This window comes from Tamandua tetradactyla, chromosome 2, assembly GCF_023851605.1.
Source record: "Tamandua tetradactyla isolate mTamTet1 chromosome 2, mTamTet1.pri, whole genome shotgun sequence".
NCBI lineage: Eukaryota > Metazoa > Chordata > Mammalia > Pilosa > Myrmecophagidae > Tamandua > Tamandua tetradactyla.
The window spans coordinates 223,812,929-223,837,262 of NC_135328.1; the positions used below are offsets into that span (position 1 = coordinate 223,812,929).

Genomic DNA, 24,334 nt, shown 5'->3' on the forward strand with positions numbered 1-24,334 from the left:
CCCCCTGTGGCTCAGGATGGGCCCCAAACGCCTCTCGACAGCACCCGTCCCCTTCCCCGGGCCTTCCTGGGGTTGGGGGGCTCAGCCATGCACCCCATCTCTCTGCCCAACCCCTCTTTCCCCTGCTAAGGCCTCTGGGGGGGGCCGCCCAGCCCACCGGCCCCAACCTCCCTCATCCCACTTCCTTTCTTTGGCTAGGGTGGGGGCGGCGCGGTGGCCGTGGGGGGTGCGCTTGCTTCTCACGGGGCAAACCCGACAGGGTCTCCTAGGTCGGCGCGCCGAGGAGGGAGGCACCGCAGCGGCACTGCAGGAACCAGCCCGTCGCGCGCGGGAACATTCGGGACTCGGCGGCCGCCAAGGGGGCCGCAAGGGGGCTGCGGAGTGTCGCGGCCAGTTCCCACGACCTGGGGGCGGGGTCGCCGCGGAGGCGGCATCGCGAGGGCAGGGCCGCGGCCGGGGGGACGAGGCGCTCAAGGGGGCCTGGGGGGCCGGGGAGCCGCTGGGGGGCGGTCGGGGTACCGGGGGCCCACCTTGCACGAGTAGGTGTGCTGCACCGGGTCCACGTTGAGAATCTCCTCCACCGTGCCCGTGAGCACCACGTTCGCTTCCTCCTCCCGCCGCTCCAGCGCCCGCTCGGGACACGTCCCGCCGGCGCCGGGCAGGGCGCGCGCGGCCACCGCCAGAAGCAGCAGCAGCGGCCGCAGGCTCGCCATGGCGCGGCGCGGGCGGGGGCCGAGGACGGCGGAGCGCGCGGGCCGGGCCGCGCCGGGAACGGGACTGGACAGGACCGGCCGCGGCTCCGGGAGGCGGGGAGGGGGCGGGGCACCAGAAGCCCCTCCCCCGGCCAGCCCCCGGCCAGCCCCCGGCCAGCCCGGGGCCCTCCAACTCGCGCTCTCCGCGAACAAAGCGCCGGGAGAGCGGCGCGGGCCGCAGGCGGGGCCCGGGCGCGGGGGGCGGGCCGGGGGCGAGCGATCGGCGGCGGCGTTTCTCCGCGGACAGACGCCCCTCCCTCTCCCGGGCCTCCCTCTCCAGGAAATGCGGCTGAAGTCGCGTTAATGTATGATCTGGAAGGGACGTGACGGGACTTCCAAGGAGCTCGAGGCGGCGCTGGGCTGGGAGCCGCCCTGACCCCCTGGCCGCGGGGGCGGGGCCGGAGGCCGCCTGACTCCTCGGCCCTGCGCAGCGGCGCACTCCCCGGGCCGCAGGAACCGCGACACCCCACCGCCGGTCCGCGGGGGCGACCCTGGACTGGCCGGGGCCCTGCGAGCGGGGCGCTGCGGGAATTAGCTGGCACCGCCCGGGGCTCGGGCCCCACTGCAGGCCGGACGGCGCCTCCTGCCGTCCTTATGGGGCGACTCCGTCACTGGGCCGCCGGCCACGCCCCTCCCAGGCCCCGCAGAGACTCTTCTCCAGCTTGGCCGGGCCAGGTAGGCGGTAAACCGAGGCCCAGGGAGTCCAAGTCAGAGGCTGGCAGCTGAAGATGGGGTGGGGGCAAAGGAAACCCACTCTGTTCCCCCCGGGCTGAGTCTGCACTGCAGCCTGCACCCCAAGCCAGCCACGGATTTCCCACCCAGAGGCTGTGGAGAGTGACCTGCGGGAGACCCTTCTGGAGAAACCACCCCCCACCCCACCCCCATCTTGGCCGGGAAAAGGGGCGGGCACACACCTGGGCCAGTAGTTCCACCCAGCACAGGTCAGGCCCAAAGGTGGGATGATGAGACCCAAGAAACAAGGCTGGAGTCTGGAAACACCCCCTCCCTGCCCCCACCCCCACGTCCACATGTCCACGGAGAGTGGCCACAGCCCACCCAGAACTGGGAACCCAGCCCAGAATGGACTCCCACCACACACACTGACCAGAAGGGGCTTGTGGGTCTCTAGCCAAATCGGTGTGGAAGAGCTGACCCCTGAGAGCTCCCCAGGACCATGGCCTCTGTCCAGTCTGTCCCGAAAGGTGCATGCCCACCCCCACCTCTCTCCTGAGTCCAAGACAGCCCAGGCCTGGCCACCTGCGCCCCATTTGGGAAACTGGCACAGAATCAGGGGACAAGAAGCATCCTGTGAGGAAGGGGCTGTCAATGTGCCCAAGGGAGCCACCCCGTCTGGGAAGGCCATGGCCTCTCCAGTAAGTGGGTCTGCTCAGCCCTGAAGGAGGTGGGGGCTCTCTTGTTGACCCCTGAGCCCTAGCTCCCTCACAACCCACCCGATCAGGCCAGGGCCCATGTCCACCATCTTCTTGGGGGGCTCTGAGGCCCCAGGTGTGCAGAGGCTGGGCAGGGCCTGCAGAGCTCACACGGCCGACGGCAACCCTTCTCTCCCTCAGAGGAGGGCGTCCCCAGCGCGCGGGGGCAGCTGTCTGTAGTGTCCGCGGAGGGGAGAAGGCCACCGATCTGCTGCCACCAGGCTCTGACCCTGTGACTGGGAGGTCCTGCCCCTTGGTTACCAACATGAGCCACCCTGGGCCAGACAGACACGAGAATGGGGTGCCAGGGGCAGACACAGGGATGCTAGGACAAGGTGAGAAGACATGCGAGGCCCCTGCTTCTCGGTGTGGGTCAGCATTTATTACTGTCGCCTGACTGTCCAGGCTTCAGGTCGGGGTGGGATTACAACTGGGCAGGGAGCCTCAGTGCAGCACCTCGGGCCGCGCCCCACCCCCCCGCAGACGCAGGTTCATGAACACGGTGCTCTGGGACTCGAGGCCGTACTCCCCCAGTGGCTGTGGGTCCTCCATCGGCCGCCCCTCGAAGCTCAGCCAGAAGAGGTCGGCCTGGACGTTCTGGCGCCGGCACACCTGCTGCTTCAGCTCACCCACGGTCTGCCCCAGCCGGACCTCGTAGGAGCTGTTGCGACCTCTGCTGTCCCTCACCAGGATGTTCAGGGGCTCGTCAGCGCTCTGCACTACCAGCAGGACCGTGCTGCCGGGGCCCAGGCCCTGCCTGACCAGGGGCACCCCATCCTGCAGCGCCCCGCCGTTGGGGTGCACCGCCAGCCGCTGCTGGAAAGCCGGCACGCCCCACCTCTGGGCGATCTGCTGCCGCAGCTCCGACGCCATCGTGGAGTCGTTCAGGGGCATCGCGAACTCCTTGCCGTCCAGCATCTTCACTGTCAGGTCCCTGCCCTGCGGGGACAGCGTGAGCGCTCAGACACTGCGGCCTCCCCCAAGGGGTTTAGGGCTCGAGCCCCCCACCCCCCCACCCCGGCCCCCGCCTCACCATGGCTGCTGCTTCCTCCAGACCGAGGTCCCGGACACTGCTTCCCGCCGGCCGCTCAGCTCCTCGAGTCTCGTAGCGGCCCCAGCCCGGCGCAGCCCTTTTATGGCCCGGGGCGCTCACGTCACACGCGGGGTGGAGTCGGCGCGGAGGCACCGGCCGCCCCGGCCGCTTCGGTTTCGGTTTCCGTTTCCCAAGCCGTGCCCCCGCGGACGCAAAACCAAAACAGACACCAGGCAGCCCCCGCCCCGTCCCCGCAGAAAGCTCCGGTGCGGGCGCTTCCCGGCCTTAGCGAGATCCCAGGCCGGGAACCAGTGCCTGCCAACGCCGGCTCGCATTGTACTCCCCGCAAGTGAGTGAACGCGGGAGGCGTTGCCAGCTTATTCAGGCACAAAAAGGGAAAGCACAATCCAAAGTGCACACAGGTCCTCGCCGTGGATTTAGGACAGTATATATTCAGATTCTCTTTTTATGAAGAGCTTTATTTTTCATTTTGCACAAAAATGAACTTATGGGCATTATCAAATAAGTGAACCAAACCCACAGGATGGGAGAAAATATTTGCGAATCCTGTATCTGATCAGGGTCTGGAAGCCTTACAAGTCAACCACAAAAAGACAAGCAACCCAACGCAAACGGGCATTGACAGACATCTCTCAAAGAAGATGGAGGTTTGACCGACATCGTTAGCCACTAGCAAAATGCACTTTCAGACCACAGCGAGTGGCACCCCACACCAGGGGTGCGTGTGGGGTGCCCCACGCCACCGGAGAATGGAGGTGCGGAGCTGGGGCAGCAGTGGGCAGTGGCTGTGGGGCGCCCGGCAGCTCCTCGGCTTCTGCGGCCTTCCCAGGGCCCGGTGGCCTGCAGAGGCTCGGAGCAAGTGGCCCCTGCCCTCCTGGTGCCCTGGGGGTGCGCCCAGCAGGGCACGAGCCCATCAAGGTCTCCAAAGAAGGCTGCTGGCTGCAGTCTTGGGGAGCTGGACTTCGACCACGGGGACCTTTTCCTTCATTCCACCTTTTCCTTCGGCAAAGCGTGCCAGCACTAGGGGTCGGGACCCCCAGTGCTATTTCCACGCTGGGCAGAGGGGCACTGGAGCATGTCTTCTGGGGCTTGCGTCTCACCCCACAACATCCGACAATGGAATATTACGCAGCCACGAAGGGAATGAGGTGCTGCGACTGCTGCTAAGTGGAAGAACCTCAAAGCACCATGCCCAGTGCAAGGGGCCCAGAGCCGAAGGCCCCGTGATATTGACAATTTAGACGAGAGTACGGAACAGCCAAACCGATAGGCACTGCCTTGGCTGGCTGAGGCGGCCAAGGGACGGCCGACCAGAGACGGGTTGGCTGTCACAAGAGGCGGAGGCCGTGGGAACGTCTAGAGTGGGCTGGCGCCCTCTGTGGCACAGCCCGGCGCCTGCTTCCAGCTTCTTCTCTGGTCCCGCGTCCTGCTGTCCGCCTCCTGGAACCCCTGCAGGCTGCAGGGTGTCGCCCCACCTGGGGCAGCCCCTTGGAAGTGACACCCCACAGGCCCACCGTCATGGGGGACAACTGGCCTGAGGATGGTGAGGTTTTCTGGGCGCACAGCCTCAAACCACCAGAGTGGGACGGGGGCTCCCGACTGTGGGGCTGGGAAAGGAGCGCCCCTGCCCCACAGAGGAGGGGCTCGGGCCCGGACAGAGGTGGCGGTGCACAGCTTTGTGAATGTGCTAAATGCTCTGACCTCTCACCTTAAAACGATTAGTTTTGTGATACATAAATTTCCCCTCAATTAAAAAAAAAATACAAACGCATACTATCGGCCTCCCTGTGTTGGGCCCTGTTTGGCTCATGGGAAGGTGTATCCTAAATATCTGAGAGGCTGACAGATACATTTTAGGTTTTTTGAATGGCTGCATATGCTCCGCACAGAATAATGAATCAATTATAGAATAGACTGTAATTCAGTTAACCAATTCCCCACTATTGGATATGTGGATGGCTCTATTTTTTACCATTAGAAACAGCACAGAAGAGGTACAAGTTAGCCTAAAATAAGTTGGAAACAAAAAAGGTGGAAAAAGCATAATTGTTCTGCCTATGAACCCTGGACCCTCTCCCCATCATAAAAAGGCACATGGACCTCAAAATTGTTGAGGGGATGTTTAATTTCGTTCTTTCTATTATTTTAAATTTATATCTTGACTCTTCCCATGCGTAAACTGTATTGCTATTGTGAGAAGAAAACCGCAGGCTTACAAGAAACAGAGCAGAGAGAGTTCAGACAGAGTCAAGAGGCTACTCTGGAGGTTGCTATTACGCAAACTTCAGTTAGACCTTGCTACCTGTCATAACCTGCCAACCCCCAACCAGGACCGTTCCAGCCAATTCTAAAGAACTCCTCGGGCAATAAATATACAAGATTCCACAAGGGTTCCATGCACTAGAGTAACTTTACAGAAACCTACAACCTCCAGATGGGTCCCTAGTCCAGATAAGTCCTGAGACCTAGAGAGCCCAACCTCTCCAGAACATCAAATAGATGCATCTCCCTACCCCATATTAGCGACAGACCCTTCCAACACAAAAAAGTTAGAATTGCCTACTTAGATATTTTAAAGTTTATGTTGAATATATTTAAGTTACAAATTCAAAATTTTAGACTTTTTCTTAGGCTCCTGTGCTCTATCTGCGGGACTTCTCCTTTTTGGAGAGTACCCCCCTCTCACTAAAAACTGACACAGCCACAGAAACCAACACCCACCCAAGGGCTGGAAGAGCTGCCGGGCTCCAGGCAGGTGGCTCAGGAAGAACCCCAAAATGACCCGGTCCCTGCCCAGCAAAGCGGCCACAGCCGGGCAACACAGCAGCACCAGCGCCTTCCGAGGGAGGTGTATCCTGAGGCCAGTGCCACCCAGGAACCAGGGTCCTGGAGTTATACCCCCATCCTGGCCCAGGGAACTTGAAGACAAGGCCTTGGTACTGAGCAGAACAGGCCAAGAGATGAGATAGAGGGAGGAGGGTGGGGAGGAGGGAAGAGGAGGAGGAGGAGGAGGGAGAGAGGAGGGGAGGAGGGGGAGGAGGGGGAGGAGGAGGGGAGGAGGAGGAGGAGGGAGGGAGAAGGGGGAGAAGGAGGAGGGAGAGGAGGAGGGGGAAGTAGGGGGAAGAGGAGGGGGAGGGAGCGAGGAGGAGGGAGGGCAGAAAGAAGGAAGCTTGTGGGGGGGGGGCGCAGCTGCAGGTGCTCTCGAGGCAGAGGTGAGAGGCAGGTCCTCCTGGCCCAGGGCGCCCACCTTGATAACTGCAGCTCCCAGAACTGCCAGGCACAGGATACAGAATTTCTGTGCTCGCTGGGCTTAGAAAAGAGATTCTAGGCCTGCACAGCTTATCGCTTGCTACACAGCAAATCACCCCTACCCATGGTGGCCAAAGGAGCTTCTGAGGGTCAGGAATAGGCCTGGCAGGGCCCAGGTCTGCCCCAAACTGCCCCCGCTGTGTGGATTCCAGGCCCCAGGCCGCTCCAGGCCAAGCAGGCACCCGAGGAGACACGGTCCCACCTGCAGCTCCTGGGAGAGGACGCTCGGCCCCAGCAATGCCTGGCTGGCTTGGTTTTGCTCTCGAGTCCCTCACCTGCCCAGCAGCACCACAGGGACCCTTGCCCGAGCGCCGTCCCCTGAAGACCCGGCCCTCACCTCTCCCTGCGGTGACCGCAGACCCCTCCCCTGCCACTGCCCCCGAGTCTGCCCTCCACCCAGTGGCACCAGGACCCTTCCCTAGGTGCCACTCCGCCCCTGTCCTCCACAGGTCCCTGCACTTGCTTCCCCCCCAGAACACTCACACCCCCCCACACTGCTTCCCCCCTCCAAGCCGACTTGATGAGGACTTTCCTGACCATCCCGTTTAAAAGTGGAAAAAGAAGGGCAGGCACACACACACACACGCACACACATGCACACGCACGTGCACACCTGCACGCATGCACACACACGTGCACACACACTCTCCTCTCCCCACAGAACTGACAAGGTACACTCGGCTTCTCACCCTCCCAGCGGCCGTACACCAGCAGGAGCTGCTCGTGGAGGCTGCACAGGAAGAAGCATCTGTCCCTGCTGAGTGCGCCGTGTCAGTTTAATGAAATTAAACATATAAATCTTAAGTTCTAGAATATCCTAACTTGTTAACAAATTCAACAGCATGCTCCTATCTTTCTTCTTAAAATCATAAATCCAGTTGTCTGACTGAGCACCCCTGAATCTAGGGCCGTGAGGCTGACCAGACAGGACGCTCAGGACTGGGAGAGCCTTGAGTCTGACTCTTCACAACGTGAACGAGGCACAACTGACATCCGACAAACTGCCCCTACGGAACACGGGATGTTGGGTTTAGACATGTGCCCCTCTGTGAAACCATCACACAAACGAGGCACAGGCTCTTGCTGCCGCATCTCCAGGCTGAATTCCAGCCCCCGAGTCCGCAGCACAGGAAACATCTCTCCCGGTGCTGTGTCTTCGCCGAAGGGACAGGCTGAGCACCCCTCCTGACAGGAAGCCAGGACACGGTCTCTTCTATCTGCCGCTGTCGCTCAGCTCCAGAACCTTCCCCCGCCTGGCCCCGGGCTAGCCACAGCTGCAGAGGCCTGAGTTAGGGCCAGTTTAAGGCCGGGATCAGGGAGGGCTTCCCGAAGGACGCATGGGACTAGAGCCTGTCGGAGAAGGGTTGGTCTCAGAGAGGAGAAGAGGCTTCTAGGGGAGGCCCCAGGTGTCGGGATTCCCTAGGGGCACGAATACGGGCAGCGTGAACCTGCCAGCCCGAGTTTCACACCTCAGGAGACAACCGTCCACTCCCACAGTGGCTGAGACAGTCCCCCAGGCCCCCAGACCCGTCCCAGACAAAGCCTGTGGCAGCCGACACTAAAAGTGGACATCAAGGTCCAGGCCACCGCCCCCACAGGCCTGCATCCTCCCCGCACGTCACCTGAGTACCTACCTGGCTGTGTCGCCAGCTTGCCACCGGCCACCACTGCACTCTGCTCCACGACGCCCCACCTGCAGTGTCACACACTGTTCCATGGCGCCCTGCCTGCGCTGTCACACTCTGCTCCACGACGCCCCACCTGCGGTGTCACACTCTGCTCCACCAGGCCCCGCCTGCGCTGTCACACTCTGCTCCACAACGCTCCGCCTGCAGTGTCACACACTGCTCCACAGCGCCCCGCCTGTGGTGTCACACTCTGCTCCACGACGCCACGCCTGCGGTGTCACACTCTGCTCCATGGCACCCCGCCTGCAGTGTCACACTCTGCTCCACGACGCTCCGCCTGCGGTATCACACTCTGCTCCATGGCGTCCCGCCTGCAGTGTCACACTCTGCTCCATGACGTTCCGCCTGCAGTGTCACACTCTGTTCCACGACGCTCCGCCTGCAGTGTCACACTCTGCTCCACGACGCCACGCCTGCGGTGTCACACTCTGCTCCACGATGCCCTGCCTGCAGTGTCACACTCTGCTCCACGACGCCCCGCCTGCAGTGTCACACTCTGCTCCACGACACCCCGCCTGCAGTGTCACACTCTGCTCCACGACGCCACGCCTGTGGTGTCACACTCTGCTCCACGACACCCTGCCTGCGGTGTCACACTCTGCTCCACAGCGCCCCACCTGCAGTGTCACACTCTGTTCCACCAGGCCCCGCCTGCGCTGTCACATTCTGCTCGACACCCTGCCTGCAGTGTCACACTCTGCTCCACGACACCCCACCTGCAGTGTCACACTCTGCTCCACGACGCCCTGCCTGCAGTGTCACACTCTGCTCCACGACGCCCCGCCTGCAGTGTCACACACCGCTCCATGGCGCCCCGCCTGCAGTGTCACACTCTGCTCCACGACGCTCCGCCTGCGCTGTCACACTCTGCTCCACCAGGCCCCGCCTGCGGTGTCACACTGCCGGCCCTGCCATGAGGAAGCTCATCTGGGTGGCCAGGGGCCACCTTTCTGCCTGGTGACTCGACCAGTAGAGCCCCCTCCCCACTTCTACCTGGCCCGGTGGCCGCTGTGGGCTGGCCCCTCCCTATTGTGTTGCAGGCCCCACGCTGGGTGCTAAGGGAAGAGAGGGGTGGGGGGTGGGGCAGCAGTCACCTCGTAAGTGCTCGTGAGGACTGGGTGACTGGGTGGGCAGAGAGCAGCGGCGGCAGAAGGGGAGGGGCGGCATAACACCGCGCGTGGGGGGCCCGGAGACTGGGCAGAGGCGCAGGTCAGAGTCCACCGCGCAGGGCTGCCCACAGACGCTCCAGGTCCGGTGTGAGGCCTCGGGTCTTTGTAGATTTCCCCACCCCCGTCAACTCCGTGGCCCCTGTTCCGCGGGAAGGGGGGCCATGGGAGCCCCAGGCCCCACCGGCGCGCTGCCGGAAGCGGTGGGGGAGGGGCGCGGCGGTTCACAGCCCCCCGCGGGGAGGGCTCCCCGCCCCGCCTCGGCGGTGCCAGACTGGACGCGGGCGGGGGTCCCCGACCCTCTTTTGTCGCCCGCCGCGCGCTTGACGGACGGTTGGCGGGGGCGGCGGCCTCGCGCGTCCTGCCATTGGCGGCGCGAGTGTGGGAAAGAATGCGGAGCCGGGTTCACACAGCCCAGCGCGCCGGGCCGCGGGCCTTAAAGCGCCGCGCGCGCTTGCAGCCGGGATCCGCCGAGCGCACCGCGTGGGACACACCATGCCCGCGGACGCCCCGGAGCAGCCGAGCGCCTCGCCGCTGACTGCAGCGCCCGCCAGCGCCAGCCGGACCCCGGACAAGCCTCGGAGTGCGACCGATCACCGCAAGGTGGGGTCTTGGCCGGCGAGGGGGGACGTGGAGTGGGGGCGGCCGGACCCGGGGCTCAGCCACAGCTCGACCCGCAGTCCTCCAAGCCGGTGATGGAGAAGCGGCGCCGAGCGCGCATCAACGACAGCCTCGCCCAGCTCAAGACCCTTATCCTGGACGCCCTCAGGAAAGAGGTGAGTCCCGGCGCGGGAGTGGCGGCACCCAGGGGCGGGGGGGCCGAGGCCAGGGCATGGCTGGCTACAGCCTCCCCCCGTCCCTGCCGCCAGAGTTCCCGCCATGCAAAGCTGGAGAAAGCAGACATCCTGGAGATGACGGTGAGGCATCTACAGAGCCTACGGCGCGTGCAGGTGACAGGTGAGGCGCGAGCGGGCGCGGGCAGGAGGGAGGGAAGCGGAAGCGCCCAGCACCCAGGCCACCCACAGCAAGCCCCTGCCGCCCTTGCAGCCGCACTCAACGCTGACCCTGCGGTCCTGGGCAAGTACCGCGCGGGCTTCAACGAGTGCCTGGCCGAGGTGAGCCGCTTCCTGGCCGGCTGCGAGGGCGTCCCAGCCGACGTGCGCTCCCGCCTGCTGGGCCACCTGGCGGCCTGCCTGGGCCAGCTGGGCCCTTCACGTCGCCAGGCCCTGTCGCCCGCCGCCGCCGAGGCCCAGGCGCCAGACACCTTCGCCAGACGCCCACGGCTGCCCACGCTCGGGGGTCCCTCCCCGCTGCCGGGCTCTGGGGCCGCCTTCGTGCTCCCGCCCGGACTGACCCCACCACCCGCCGCCGACCCCCGCGCTGGAGCGCAGGGCCACTGTGCGCCCTGGAGGCCATGGCTGCGGTGAGGCCGCGCTCCGCGCTGGGGCCGAGGTACCTTGCAGAGACTGTGCCCCGAAATATTTACTGCCAGAGGCTGCGTGGAAGGTTTTGTTTTGTTTTGTTTTTTTAAATTCAAACGGGAAACGCCTTTGTGGAAGGTGCCTGAGGGTCAGAACCTGGTTCCCGGGAGGGTCGCGCCTAGGGAGCCTGGTTCTGGAGGCGGGGGACTCGGTGGGCTCTGGGCGGCCCTTCCCGCCTCTGCCTCCTCGCCAACACCCAATGGCTCTGCCTGGATCTGCCCTGGAGCCAGAGGCCAGCCTTGGGGTGTGAGGTGTGAGGGACCCCTGTGGCCAGGCAGGAAGGGGGAAGCCCCCGACTTCCCGAGGGAGCCCCACGGGGCTGGAAGGGAGCTGCTCTGTAAACGGTGCCTTTCCAGGCCGCATCGGGGGCCCTGCAAGGTGAGGGCATGTGGCCATGGCTGCTCCGCTAGGGCGAGGGGCACCTGCTTTCTGCCCTGGGCTGCAGTTCTGGCTGGGGTGACCTGCGTGGACTGGGTCTACCAGCCTCACCTGTTTGGTTTCTGGGTTCAGAGCAAACCCTCCAGGACCCATCCACAGGTGAGCGTGTGCCTGGGACACCCACCAGGACAGGGCTCTGGGGCCGGGCTCGGGGGGCTGCCTCACAGGACCAGGCCCTGCGGTGACCCCACCCCCACCCCTCCATGGGAGGGGACTGGTGTGCCAGCCTCACCCACCGTGTGAGAGCCAGAGGCCACCAGGCAGCGCTGCACAGCGGCCACTGACCTGGGAGTCGCACCTTGCTCCGGCCGCCAAGGCGCACAGGCCCCGATGAGGAGTGACCCTGTGGTGCCCAGGCTGTGCTGACGGCCATTTCCGCGCCCAGAGGCTGGGCCAGGAGGAGGGGGTGAGTCCGCGGCAGCGCCCTGCACAGCCGCCATGCCCTTAGGCAATGCGCACGGCGGCTCTGGCTCCCTCCACGCCACTCTCAAAGTAGCCACCCCCACCCGACGCCAAGCTGGGCCTGGGCAGAGCCTGGACAGAGAGAGGAGGTGTGGACAGTGCAAAGGAGCCTGTCCTGGCGGGAGGGCACCAGCAGCTCTGGGATGCCACCAGAAGCTCAGCCTGAACTCAAGGCCAAGGGAGTTGGGGGGAGCTCCGGGGAGGGGGGAGGCTCGAGGGCATCGCTCTCCCTCTGACCCGAGGGGGCGATTCCCCAGCAGAGCAGCCCTTCCCGGGCCACCCGTCTTCTCCCCAGTGGTTCTCCAGTGCCATGTTTCTTCCCGTCTCTTCCTTCTCCACCCTTTCCTGTCCCCTCCTCCTCCTCAGAGAGGCTGAGCGGGTGGGGTGAGGGGAAATGGGGGGATTTGGACCTTCTCTTCCCCAGCTGTTTTTATCTTAGTTTTTTTTTGCAGGCGCTACCTGCTGAGTCACAGAGGAAACTGCTCCAGGGGGGCCCCGACTTCCTTTCGCCAGGACACCCAGCAGGACAGGGCGCAGGGGCCGTGACAGTCCCCCCCCCCCCAGGGCAGGACCAAGCAGCAGGAAAAGTATGCTGGGTTCTTGTGCACCCCACTGGCCTGCCTTTGCCCGTGGGTGTCGCGCTCCGTGTCTGCTTGGGAGGCCAGGCTGGGGACCCCTCAACGGCAGCTCAGCACAATGCTGGAGTCGGAGAGAGAATCGGGCCTGGTGGTGACAGAAGTCTGCCTGGCAGGTCCCGCTAAACTCCAAGCACTTGGAAATTCAGGGTAGGGACGGGGTTGAGGTGTCTAGCGCCCCAGCTTGTGAGAGGGACTTAGCCCACCACCGGAGACCCCTGCCCCGCCCCGCCCCTCGCGGCCTGGCTCCGGGAGCGTGGGCTGCACTGGTCCAGGGCCCAGGTGGCCAGGGGAACTGAGTCAGGTCTCCACGTCATGGGCACCTACCAGGGCATGTGGCCAGCAGGGCACTGCAGGGCATGGGGCTGTCACTCCAAGGTTAGGTTGTGAGCAAGCACTGTCTGTCCATCTGTCCTTCTCCACTTCTTTGTCTCTCGTCATTCCGGGGGCAGCCAGCTGGAAGGTTCTGTGGGCCTGTGACTGTTAGCCTCCAGCCGTGACAGGGAGTCGGGAAGAGAATGTGCTGGGCAGTCGAACCTCAAGACATTGGATGGCTGAGATAACAGATGCACATTTCAAGCCGATACATTTTAGGTTAACTTGTTACAAAGCAATAAAAACAGCATCTATTACGATACCTATAAATAAATACAAACAGCAGCAATATAAACACAAGGTCAACACAGAGCAGGGCACCCTGCTCACTCAGGACCCATCACTTGGGTCCTGGCAATGTGGCTGGGCAAGGAGTTGGCAGGGTTGGGGCAGGGACTCAGGGGCAGCAGCTGGGCAAAGAGAAAATGCAAGCAGCAGGCCTGGCTGCCCGCCAGCCTGGCCTCAGTACTGACTGTGGGCCTGCGGGCCTGGGCTCTGAAGGGGGATTCCCACCCAGGGCAGGGTGGGATTTCCCAATGGCTCAGCCTTAAGGGCCCTGGACCTCGTGGCCTCTCTTGCTGGCCTGGGACAGAAATCCAAGGGGTCACCCAAGATGGGGACTTGGGGTTGAGGGTTCACAAGCCCCATGCCTGGACTAAGGCCAAGATCCCCAGAACCCACTGCTGGGCCACCTGGCCTCCTCCACTCCCTCAACACTGACACCATGCCACCAAGCCGATCGGGGCAGCGCTGCCCTTTCTGCAGCCGGGAAAGCAGAGCACCTGGGCTCCTGGAATTCTGCTGAGTGCGCTGCCCTAGTTGGCCCCTGGTGGCCTTGGGCTCCACTCCTGGGCCCTAGCTGAGGCCAGGGGCCCCGATGCCTGTCTGTGGATAGGTGGGGCTCAGCAAAGCGTACAGGTCAGGGCCTGGGCAGCCACACACAGACACCCTCCTGAGGACACGGGGACCCTCGGAGGTCAGAGGCCGAGGATGTGTGAGTTCCTTCAAACTACCCCCAGCGAACCTTAGCCTCAGCCTCAAATCTGTTCTGCCCAAATCCAGCGAGGCAGCATCTTCCAAGTAGGAGGGACCAGAGGCAGCAGGAGCTGGGGCAGCCGACAGCCACGCAGGGAGCATGGGGCGCTGTCATCCGCCAGCCTGGAAGGAGAGCAGAAGGTCCGCAGATGTGGGCTGTGTGCATGCCATGTCATCTGTGTGCACATGTGCGTGTCTGTGTGCCCTGGAGGTATGTGCACGGTGCCAGTGTGCCTTATGTACATACATATTGCACATGTGCCATGTGTGCAACACAAGTGCATGTGCACTGGTGTATGTATGATATGGTGCATGTGTGTGTTGCAACATGGATACATGAGAGGCATGAGTGCATGTGTGTGCAGCTAGGTGCAGTTTCAGCATGTGTGGAGATGAACAGTGTCTCCGTAAAGGTACAGGTTCAGGTCGGGGACCCGTGCCATGGCTGGTCGTGCAAGGGGCCTCAGGTATCTTAACAGTCAGAGCTGCATTTTTTCTGCAAAACTGAAAGATGGGGCATTGCAGGGAATAAGCGAACTGTAAAGGGCTGGGCAGCGGTGATCTCAGGGCCGGGCTGCATGTGCACATGCGTGTGTGTGAACAGGCCGGGTGCCCTGGCTGCTGCCCCCTGCGTCTGTGATGCACACTCGGGGTGTCTGGGGGAGGCACCCACACACAACGAGGCTGCATCTGGGTAGGGCGGTCAGGACATGCTGTCTTGGTCAGAGGCACGCAGGAACTCACAGCAGCAGCGGAGTCAAGAGAGAATGTGAAGTGGGACACAGGTGGGCCGACGCTGACTGTCTCTGCTGCAGCCCAAGCCAGCCTTGGCTGCCCTGCGTTTGGGAAGCCTGTAGGCCCCTGCCCCAGACCCTGCACAGGGTGCCGCCTGGCGTGCATGTGCGTGTGTGTGAACCCTCGGTGCCCCTTACTTCTTGTGACCTTAGGCAGGTCACAAAGCCTCAGACGCAAAGTGGGGCTGTGACCCCACCGGGGGTCTGTGCTTCCTGCCCAGCCAAGTGGCAGGGACCACGCTCACCTCCCGCAAGAGCGACGGAGACGTTGGACAAGGAAAGCCATGATCCCTGCAGGACCCACCGAGGTGGGAGCGCTGCCACGGCCCCGTGGAGGATTTCTAGGCCACGGAAAGAAGAGGCACCAGGCGGGACCCAGCAGCCCCGTGTTGGGGAGACAGAGTTTGGAGTTCAGGGAGGCCAAGGGTGCTGACCTGGATCCCTGTGGGCCCCGGGAAAGCCATGACCTTCAGTCCTCATTCAGCTGGGTGGTTTCCATGGAGATGTGACCCACCCATTCCAAGTGGGGTTGCTTACCAGAGCCTTTTAAGAGGGACTATTTCAGAAAACGCTTGAGAGCCCAGAAAGAACGGACAGAGCGCTGGGGAAACTGCTGAAGGAGCCTGGAGGGAAAGCTAGCAGACATAGCACGTGCCCTTCCAGCTGAGCGAGAAACCCGGAACATCACCGGCCTTCTTGAACCAAGATATCCTTCCCTGGATGCCTTAACTTGGACATTTGCACATTAGAACTGTAAACTTGCAACTAATAAATTCCCCCTTTTAAAAGCCATTCTGTTTCTGCTATATTGCATTCTGGCACCTTGCAAACTAGAGCACCAATGCTCCAGGGTCGACAGGCAGAGCACGAGAGAGGAGAGAGGCTGGAGAAACTCCAGAGAGCTACAGCAGTTCTCTCGCAAGTCTGATCAGAGCAGGCTTGTGAGGGAACCACTTGAGGCCAGGAAAAGAAGCACCCAAAAGGGTTAGAGGAGGAAGTCACCCAGTGTCAAAAACAGTGTAGCTCCCACCAGGCAGACTGGAAAAACCTTGTCATTCACAAGCACAGGGTGGAGTCCTCAGCGGGAAATAATGAGCATTAGACTCAGCACTGCTGTAGTCTTACTTAATAAAATGTAAAAGCAAGACCCAAACGGATCAAATTGCTTCCATGTAATTAAACTGCACCCCAGAAAGAAAGCTCAAGATCATTTATAGTAATGCAAAAATAGCAAGGACCCAAAAACGTAATGTCTGCCATCCAATACAAAAATAACTAGGCATGCAAAAAAAGCAGAAAAATGTGACCCAAAATAAGGGGAAAAAAAATCAGTCAATTGAAACCAGCCCAGAAATGTTACAGGTGATAGAATTCATAAGTAAGGACAGTAAAAGCTACATCACAGATGTCTCTTCTTAGATAGAGGGAAGGTGTTAAAGGGAACATGGAAGGTATAAAAAAAACCCAAATGAACTTCTATGGATGAGCTCTACAATGTCTGAAATGAGAAATACATTGGATTTGGAAGATCAGACACTGTAAAGGGAAATATTAGTAAACTTGAAGACACAACAATAAAAGCTATTCAAAATAAAACCCACAGAGGGAAAAAATAAAGTGAAAAGAGCATTAGTGAGTTGTGGGACAACTTCAAGAGAACTTACATACATTTAACTGGAGTCCAAAAATGGGGTTGTGGTTGAGGAATTTTCCAGATTTGATAAAGGCTTTAGACCCCAGAGATCCAAGAAGCTCCATGACACTCAAAATACAAGAAATTGAAGAAAACTACATCAAGACATCATAGTCGAATTGTTTTTAAGAAAGCAGTAGAATAAGAATGTCTATTTTTGCCACTTCCATTCATCATCATAAAGTTCCAGCTAGGCATTAGGCAAGATAATGAAAGAGAAGGCATCCAGATTGGAAAGGAAGAAATTACCTTGATTTGCAAATTGTATAGTCTTGTATCTAGAAAATACAAGGAATTCAATAATCAAGTTCAACAACGTTGCAGGATACAAGACCAAAATTCAAAAATCAATTGAATTTCTCTACAGTAACAATGAACCATCTGAAAATGAAAGTAAGAAAGCATTTCCATTTACAATAGCATCAAAAGTAATAAAACATTCAGGAATTAATCTAACAAATCAAACAAAGCTTATACTCTGAAAACCATAAAATATGGTTTAAAAAATTAGAGAAGATCTAAATAAATGTGAATATGTCCCAAGTTCATGGATCAGGTTTAATATTGTTAAGATGGTAATACTCTCCAGATTGATCTACAGATTCAGCACAATCACTATCAAAGTTCCAACTAGCTTTTATTTTTCTGCGGAAATTGACTGACAAATCCTAAAATTGATATGGAAATCCAAGGAACCCAGAATAGCCAAAACAATCTTGAAAAAGAACAATGTTAGAGGGCTCACAGTTCCTGACTTCACAATATAACCGCAAGCCTACAATAATCAAGACAGTGTGATACTGGCACAAAGATGGACTTATATAGAATAAATTTAGAGTGGGTCTGGGAATAAACCTTCCTATTGCTGGTCTGCAACTGTTATGACCCCCAAAATGGTCAAGTTATTTCAATCCATTCCTGTGGGTGGACCTTCGCTTAGGTTACTTCAGCTAAGATGTGGCCCTCCCCATTTAAGGTGGGTCTTGGTCCCTAGGTGGAGTCCTTCATAAGAGTACAAAAGGCAGAAGCTAAGAGATGCAGAAGCAAAGAGATGAAATAGGGAGAAACTCCCAGAGAAGTTTAGGGGAAAAGACACAGACAGCAGCCGAGGCTGAAGCGACAAAACCTGGAGAGAAGGGCCAGCAGATGACACCAGGTGCATTGCTCTCTTACGGAGCAGTCCAAGCTCACTGGTAACTGGTCTTCAAAGAAGGTATCGTCCTGTTGATGCCTTAACTGGGACATTTTCATGGTCTTAGAACTGTAAATTTGTAAGCTAATAAATCCCCATTGCTAAAGCCAGTCCATTTCTGACAGCTTTTGCAAACCAAAACAGCAAGGATGCCAAAACAGTTCATTAGGGAAAGAATAGTCTTCCAACAAATGATGATGGGACAGCTGGATATCTACGTAGAAAGGAATGAAGGTGGGCCCCTTTCTCACTCCATACACAAAAGTTAATTCAAAGTGAATGACAAACCTAAATGCAAGAGTTAATGCCATAGAATTCTTAAAAGAAAATATAGGAGCAACCACTGGGCCCTTGGGTCATGAAGGACTGTTTCGGTTTACTAAAGCTGCTGGATTTCAATATACTGGAAATGGATTGCTCTTATAAAGGGAATTTATTAGGTTACAGATGTACAGTTCTAAGGCCATGAATATATCCACAGTAAGGCATCAGGGATGCCTCTGTCACATGGGAAGGCACATGGCTGGCATCTTTGGTCCTTGCTCCTGGTTCCGTTGCTTTCAGCTTCTGATTCTGGTGGCTTCCTCTCTAAGTATCTGCAGAGCTTTCATCAATTTCTCCAGAGCAACTCTGGATTTCATCTCTTAGCTTAGCATATACGGGGGGCATTTTTCTGTTGGTATCTCGAAGCTTCTCTAAAAGCTTATCAGCTTTTCTAAAATGTTTCCTGGTTAAAAGCTCCAGTAAGCTGATTAAGACCCACTTTGAATTGGCAGGTCACATCACCAGGGAAAAAACTAATCAAAAGGTCCCAACCAACAGTGGGTCTGCCCCACAAGATTGGATTGAAAGAACGTGATTTTTCTGGGGTACATCACAGTTTCAAACCAGCACAAAGACCTTGGACAAAGCCTTCATATGTATGAGCCATAAGCATAAGCAACAAAAGAAAAATAAATAAATTGGACTTCAATAAAATAAAAAAAAATTTGTGCTTCAAGGGACAGCATCAAAAAAAAAAAAGAAAGAAAAAGAAAAAAGAAAAAACAACCCACAGAATGGGAGAAAATACTTGCAAAACTTATATCTGATAAAGGATATGTATACAGAATATATAAAGAACACTTATGACTCAATAATAAGAAGACAACCCAATTGAAAAGTGGGCAAAGTGGAGTCTGCTCATGCCAAAAAAAGTAAATAAAAATGCGCAAAAGAGTTGAACTGACATTTCTCCAAAGAAGATATACAAATGGCCAATAAGCACAATATCATCAGCCAAAAGGGTGATGCAAATCAAGCCACAGTGAGATGCCATTTACAACCACTAGAATTGCTAGAATAAAAAAGTGAGATAATAACAAATGTTAGTGCATATGGGAAGAAATTAAAGTTCTCATACATTACTAGTGTAGCCACTTTGGAGAACAGTCTTCCAGAATGCCAGCCCAGAAAGTTAAACATAGATATACCCTATGACCCAAAATATCCACACTTAAGTTTGTACCAAAGAAAAGGAAAACTTATATTCACAGAAAAGCTTGTACATGAGTTTTCATAGCAGCACTCTTCATAATAACTATCAAATGAAAACAATTTAAATATCCGTTAACTGAAGAATGGATCAATGAAATATGGAATGCCCTTACAATGGAATTATTTGGAAACAAAAATGAAGTACTGATTCACACTACAACACAGATGAATGTTGAAAACATGTCAACGTGAATGAAGCTGGTCACAAAAGACCACATATTATATGGTTCCATTTATATGAAATTTCCAGAATAGGCAAAGCACAGAGATAGAAAGTATATTAGTGATTTCCTAGAGCTGAGGGGGGTGTGCAAAAATGAGGAGTGGTCGCTAATAGGCAGAGGGCTTTTTTAGGGGGTGACAAAAATGTCCCAGAATTATGGTAATAGTTATACTACTCTGATTATACTAGAAAACACTGAATTATTCATATTAAGTGAGTGAATTGTATGGCATGTGGATTATATCTCAATAAAGTTAATCTCTCCCAAAATAGTAATAAAGAGAGAATTTTAAGGCACTAGAGAATAAAGATATGCTACCTACGGAGGAATAAAGTTAAGGAATACTGGAGATACCTCACTGGAAACAATGCAAGCAAGAAGACAGTCGAACAACATCTTCATATTCCTGAAAGATAAGAACTATCAATCTAGAATTCTATACCCAATGAAAATAACTTTCAAATGAAGGCAAATAAAGCTTTTTCAGACACATAAAACAGAGAACTCATCACCAGCAGACCTGCCTGCATTACAAGATAAGTTAAAGGAAATTCTTCAAGCAAAAGGAAAACGATTCCAGATGAAAATGCACATCTACACAAAGGACAAAAGAGGAGGAAATGACCTAAAAAAATTAACAGTTTGGCTTGGCTTTAATCACAGAACTACTTATTAGATCTGTGGGAAGGAACCACGAGACAGAACATTGCTAAAAGTATGAAAGATCTAATAGTGAACTTTTCTGACTTTAGGTATGGCATATCCCACAGGGCTCCACTTTGTGGGAAGAATTAGTAGTGAATAAGATGCAAACACATGGTAAGAAGTTGTCTGAAATTGAGAACCTTGCAGATCTACCACTTCTGATTCTGAAGGCCCTACAGTGAATAATTTGAAGAAATTAGTTTCCAAGAATACTAGGGAGGGAATTTTTGATGCATTGGTCTGTACGTCCATACACAAGTGGAGATGAAAACAAGACCAACTAAAGGAATTGTGACAAGATTGTCTTAACAGTTTGGAACTCCTTTTAAAAGGGGTTATCATAAAGGTAAATTTTGCCTCAAGTTTCAGAGGAACTTAGGTGAGTTTGATGAGCAGTAGAATGAAACTCAACACTTGGAATACCTTAAATAAAAAATTATTGACTTTTAATATTGCCTAATGCTTCATGTAATAAAACTCTACACTGTTGAAACTCAGGATGTATTTTTGGCCTGAAGTTTCTCTAGTGTTTTCTGTGGAGGAAAAAAAAAATCAAATGTAGCAAAAAAAAGGAGTAGGAAATGCTAACTACATGGGTAAATATGAAAGACAATTTTTTTATTATTTAAATCTCTTTAAAGAGTATTGATTGTTTAAAACAAAAATAATAATGACGGATTTTAGGAAGATGGCAGTGTAGGAAGCTCCGGGAATTGGTCCCTCCACCAAAATAATGATTGAAATTGCAGACACTGTCTGAATTGACAATTCCAAAGCTCTGGAGTCTAGTGGGCAGCACCCAGGGACGCACTGGAGGAAGAGGCTGGCGAGTGCAGTAAATACCTTCCTGCCACCACACTGCCCCAACCCCATCCACATGGCAGGCAGTAGTGGGGGCTGAAGCGGGGGCTCCTCGTGCAGCTTTCCAGTGATAGAAAATCCAGATGTGTGTGGTCTGATCGCTGACCACTGCAGACCGCTGGGGGCCAGCTCTGAGGGTGGCCAAAGTTCCAAATCTCCTCAGGCAAAAGCAGCAGAGGAGTCTTAAGAAGCAGTACCTACTTTTTCCACTTGTCTCTTTCCAGTCTCCATTTGGGAGCAAAAATTGATTGAAAAAGTCACAGCTTGACAGCTCCAGTCCTCAACAGTAATCGAGATAAAACAGAACAATACAAACAAACAAAAGCCATCTAGTGTGTTGGTTTGGAGCTACATACACCTAGCAAACCATGTTCTTACACTTAATCCAATCCTGTGGATTGTAAGTAGGACCTTTTGCTGAGGTGACTTCAGTTAAGGTGAGGCCCACCCCAATCAGGATGAGTTCAGTCCTATTACTGTAACCTTTATAAGCAGAATGAAATTCAGGCACATCAAAAAAAGCCATGGAAAGTAAAAAGCTAAAATTCAGTGGAACCCCGGAGAGAATGGAGAGGCAACAAGAGGCCAGTATGTGCCTTGCCATGTCACAGAAGAGCCCAGAGCCAAGGGTCATTGCAGGCGGCCACAGTACACCACAGCCTTTGGGAAGAAAACATTACCTTGATGATGCTGTGATCTGGACTTTTTCTTGGCCTCAGAACTTTGAGTCAATAAATTTCCATCATTTAAGCAAACCCACTGCACATGTTTGCTTGAGCAGCTCAGGGAGCTAAGACACCCAGCAATCCCAGAGAAGTGGGAGAATTGGATTTTAAGAGTCATGAAAACACAATACTGAGAATGTCCAGTTCTCAGCCATAAAGTTATAAAACACACAAAAAGCCAGGAAAGTATGTCCTATTCATAGGGAAAGGAAATTTGCCATAAACCATCCCTGAGCGCATACACTGGAAGTTATCAGTCAAAGACTAATCAACTACATTAAATATATTCAGTGTGCTAAAGGAGTCCACATACAAAGAACTAAAGGAAATTATGAAAATGTTTTCTGAAGAAAATAAAGAGATGGAAATTATAAAAAGGAACCAAACAGGAATTTCAGAACTGCAAAGTATAGTAATTGAAATGAAAAAAACTCATTAGATGGATCAACAGCAGATTTGCACAGGCAAAAGAAAGGATTAATAGCTTTGAAAGAAAAACAGTGAAGAAAAATGACCAGTCTAAGGGGCCTTCGGGACACTATGAAGCACACCCACATATGCAAATTTGGGGTTCCAGAAGGACAAGAAAGAAAGGGGCAGAAAAAGGATTTGGGGGGAAAAAATGGCTGAAAAATTCCCGAGTCTGATGATAGTCATCAGAATGTCCACATCTGGGAAGCGCAATGAACTCCAGGCAGGACAGACTGTAAGAGGGATACAGCAAGACACATTATAGCAAAACTGTCAAAATCCCCAAGACAAAGAGAGGATTTTGTGAGCAAAAAGAGAGAGGTGACTTGTCTTGTTATTAACAGTGGGTTTCTCATCAGAAACCATGGAAGATGATGGGGAGGCATTTTTAAAGTCCTTAGAGGAAAATAAAAACTTGCCATCCAAGAATTCTATATCCAACAAAATTATCTTAAAAATGGAGACCCCCTATCTGGGACATAACATTCAGGGGTGAAAGTCTCCCTGACAGCGGGAGACATGACTCCTAGGATTGAGCCTGGTTCTGACACCAAGGAATCAACTTACTTCTGGACTAAAAGGGGGAAAAGAAATGTAACAAATAAGATCAGTGGCTAAGAGAGTTTAAGTGGAGTTCAGAGGCTATTTTGGAGGCTGCTTTTATACAAGCTTTAGCTAGATATTGCTAATTGCTGTATGTTTTAGTTCATTAATGCTGGCGGAATTCTATATACCAGAAATAGCTTGGCTTTTGTAAAGGGGATTTATTCAGTTACAAGTTTACAGTTCTAAGGCCTTAAAAATGTCCAAATTAAGACATCCAGAGAAAGATACCTTGATTCCAAAGAAAGATGATGGCGTTCAGGTTTCCTCTATCAGCTGGGAAGGCACTGGTGGCATTTGCTGGTCCTTGTTCCCAGTTCTGTTGCTTCCAGGTTCTGATTCCTTTGGCTTCCTCTCTAAATGTTTTTGGGCCTTCACTTGCTTCTCCAGGGCAAAACTCTGGGTTCGGGCTTGCCTAGCATCTCACGGGAAGGCACATGGTGACGTCTGCTGGGCTCTGCATCTCCAAACATCCGTGTCTAGGTGTCTGCTTTCTCTAGGCACTTCCAGCACTTCTGCATCTAGTTGGCTCTGAAGCAACTCCAAAATGTCTTCCCTTTTACATAACGAGGCCTAAGAGTTGCTTCCAGGAAGCCTCTTTGTTGCTCAGATGTGGCCCCTTTCTCTGTAAGGAATGTTGTTGTCCTCCCCCCTATATGGGACGTGACATTCAGGGGTGAAGGTCTACCTGACAACGTGGGGCGTGACTCCCAGGGATGAGTCTAGCCCTGGCACCATGGGATTGACAGTGCCTTCCTGACCAAAAGGGGAAAAAGAAATGTAATAAAATGTCTTTAATACTTCAAGATTTACAAATTAATATCTCAGAGAAGCTAAACAAAGTTAAAAGGAACAGAGCCTTTTAAAAATAATGTACACCATCTTGCCTCTGTCAAAAAGGAATAGGTATTTGTGCTCGGCCCCTTGCTTTTGGAACTTTGGCCATTTGCAGCACAGATACAAATAAGCTGTCTCGGAATCAGCATCAGACGTTATAGACATTTAAAATATTTTGCACTTCTCCTGGGAAGTTCCTAGGATTTTTTTTATTGTATGATATAATATATATACAAAGAAAATACAGGAAAAAGCAATAATTTTCAAAGCACAGTTCAACAAGCAGCTACCGAGCAGGCCCAGAGTTTGTCATGGGTTACCATTCCACCATCTCAGACTTTTCCTTCTCACTGCTCCAGAACACTGGAGGCTGGAAGGAATATTAATATAGTGATTCAGCAGCCCTGCTCGTTTGTTAAATCCCGTTTTCTCTGTTATGCCTCCTTCCTCACCTTTAATCCTTCTCCCACTCTACAGGGATCCTTGGGGAATGCCTGTTCCGACTCTTTCATGCTGAGAAGGGCATCCACACTGAAGGATCAGGGGATGCAATCAACTGGTAATCCTGGAGACCCTGGTCCCTCCGGGTTTCAGGACTTATCTGACCTAGGAACCCTCTGGGAATTATAGGTTCCAGGAAGGGAAACCTGGTGCATGAAACCTTTATAGAGTCATAGTTCAAGCCCCAGGTGCTCTTAAAAGTCAACAGGAGTGATGTTGATTGGGGTTTAGCAGACTGTGGCCATTTGCACTCTCTAACCGCCTGTTAACTGTTGGCCACAACATGCAATTTTGGTTTTCCTTCGTATCCCTCTCCCATTGACTCCTTGTCCACTATCGAACCATTGAAGTAGTTCATGTGAGAGCT

The 24,334-nt window shown here is 54.6% G+C and overlaps 2 protein-coding genes across 3 annotated transcripts; one reads left to right on the top strand and one right to left on the bottom strand.

The window, feature by feature from the left end:
- Positions 1–2,539: 2,539 nt before the first annotated feature.
- Positions 2,540–3,457, bottom strand: ISG15 (ISG15 ubiquitin like modifier). Its single transcript, XM_077151634.1, has 2 exons — positions 3,216–3,457; positions 2,540–3,121 (listed from the first exon to the last, which is right to left on the bottom strand). Exons 1-2 carry the CDS (start codon positions 3,216–3,218, stop codon positions 2,627–2,629), a joined length of 498 nt encoding a protein of 165 aa, XP_077007749.1. The 5' UTR covers positions 3,219–3,457; the 3' UTR covers positions 2,540–2,626.
- A 6,425-nt stretch (positions 3,458–9,882) lies between these two features.
- HES4 (hes family bHLH transcription factor 4) lies at positions 9,883–13,987 on the top strand. Of its 2 annotated transcripts, XM_077151636.1 has the most exons (6): positions 9,883–10,002; positions 10,080–10,175; positions 10,269–10,356; positions 10,447–11,724; positions 12,233–12,367; positions 12,868–13,987. In XM_077151636.1, exons 1-4 carry the CDS (start codon positions 9,895–9,897, stop codon positions 10,824–10,826), a joined length of 672 nt encoding a protein of 223 aa, XP_077007751.1. In that variant the 5' UTR covers positions 9,883–9,894; the 3' UTR covers positions 10,827–11,724; positions 12,233–12,367; positions 12,868–13,987. The 2 variants fall into 2 exon arrangements, with proteins under 2 accessions (XP_077007751.1, XP_077007750.1); XM_077151635.1 differs by having other exon boundaries at positions 12,233–13,987.
- Positions 13,988–24,334: the final 10,347 nt, after the last annotated feature.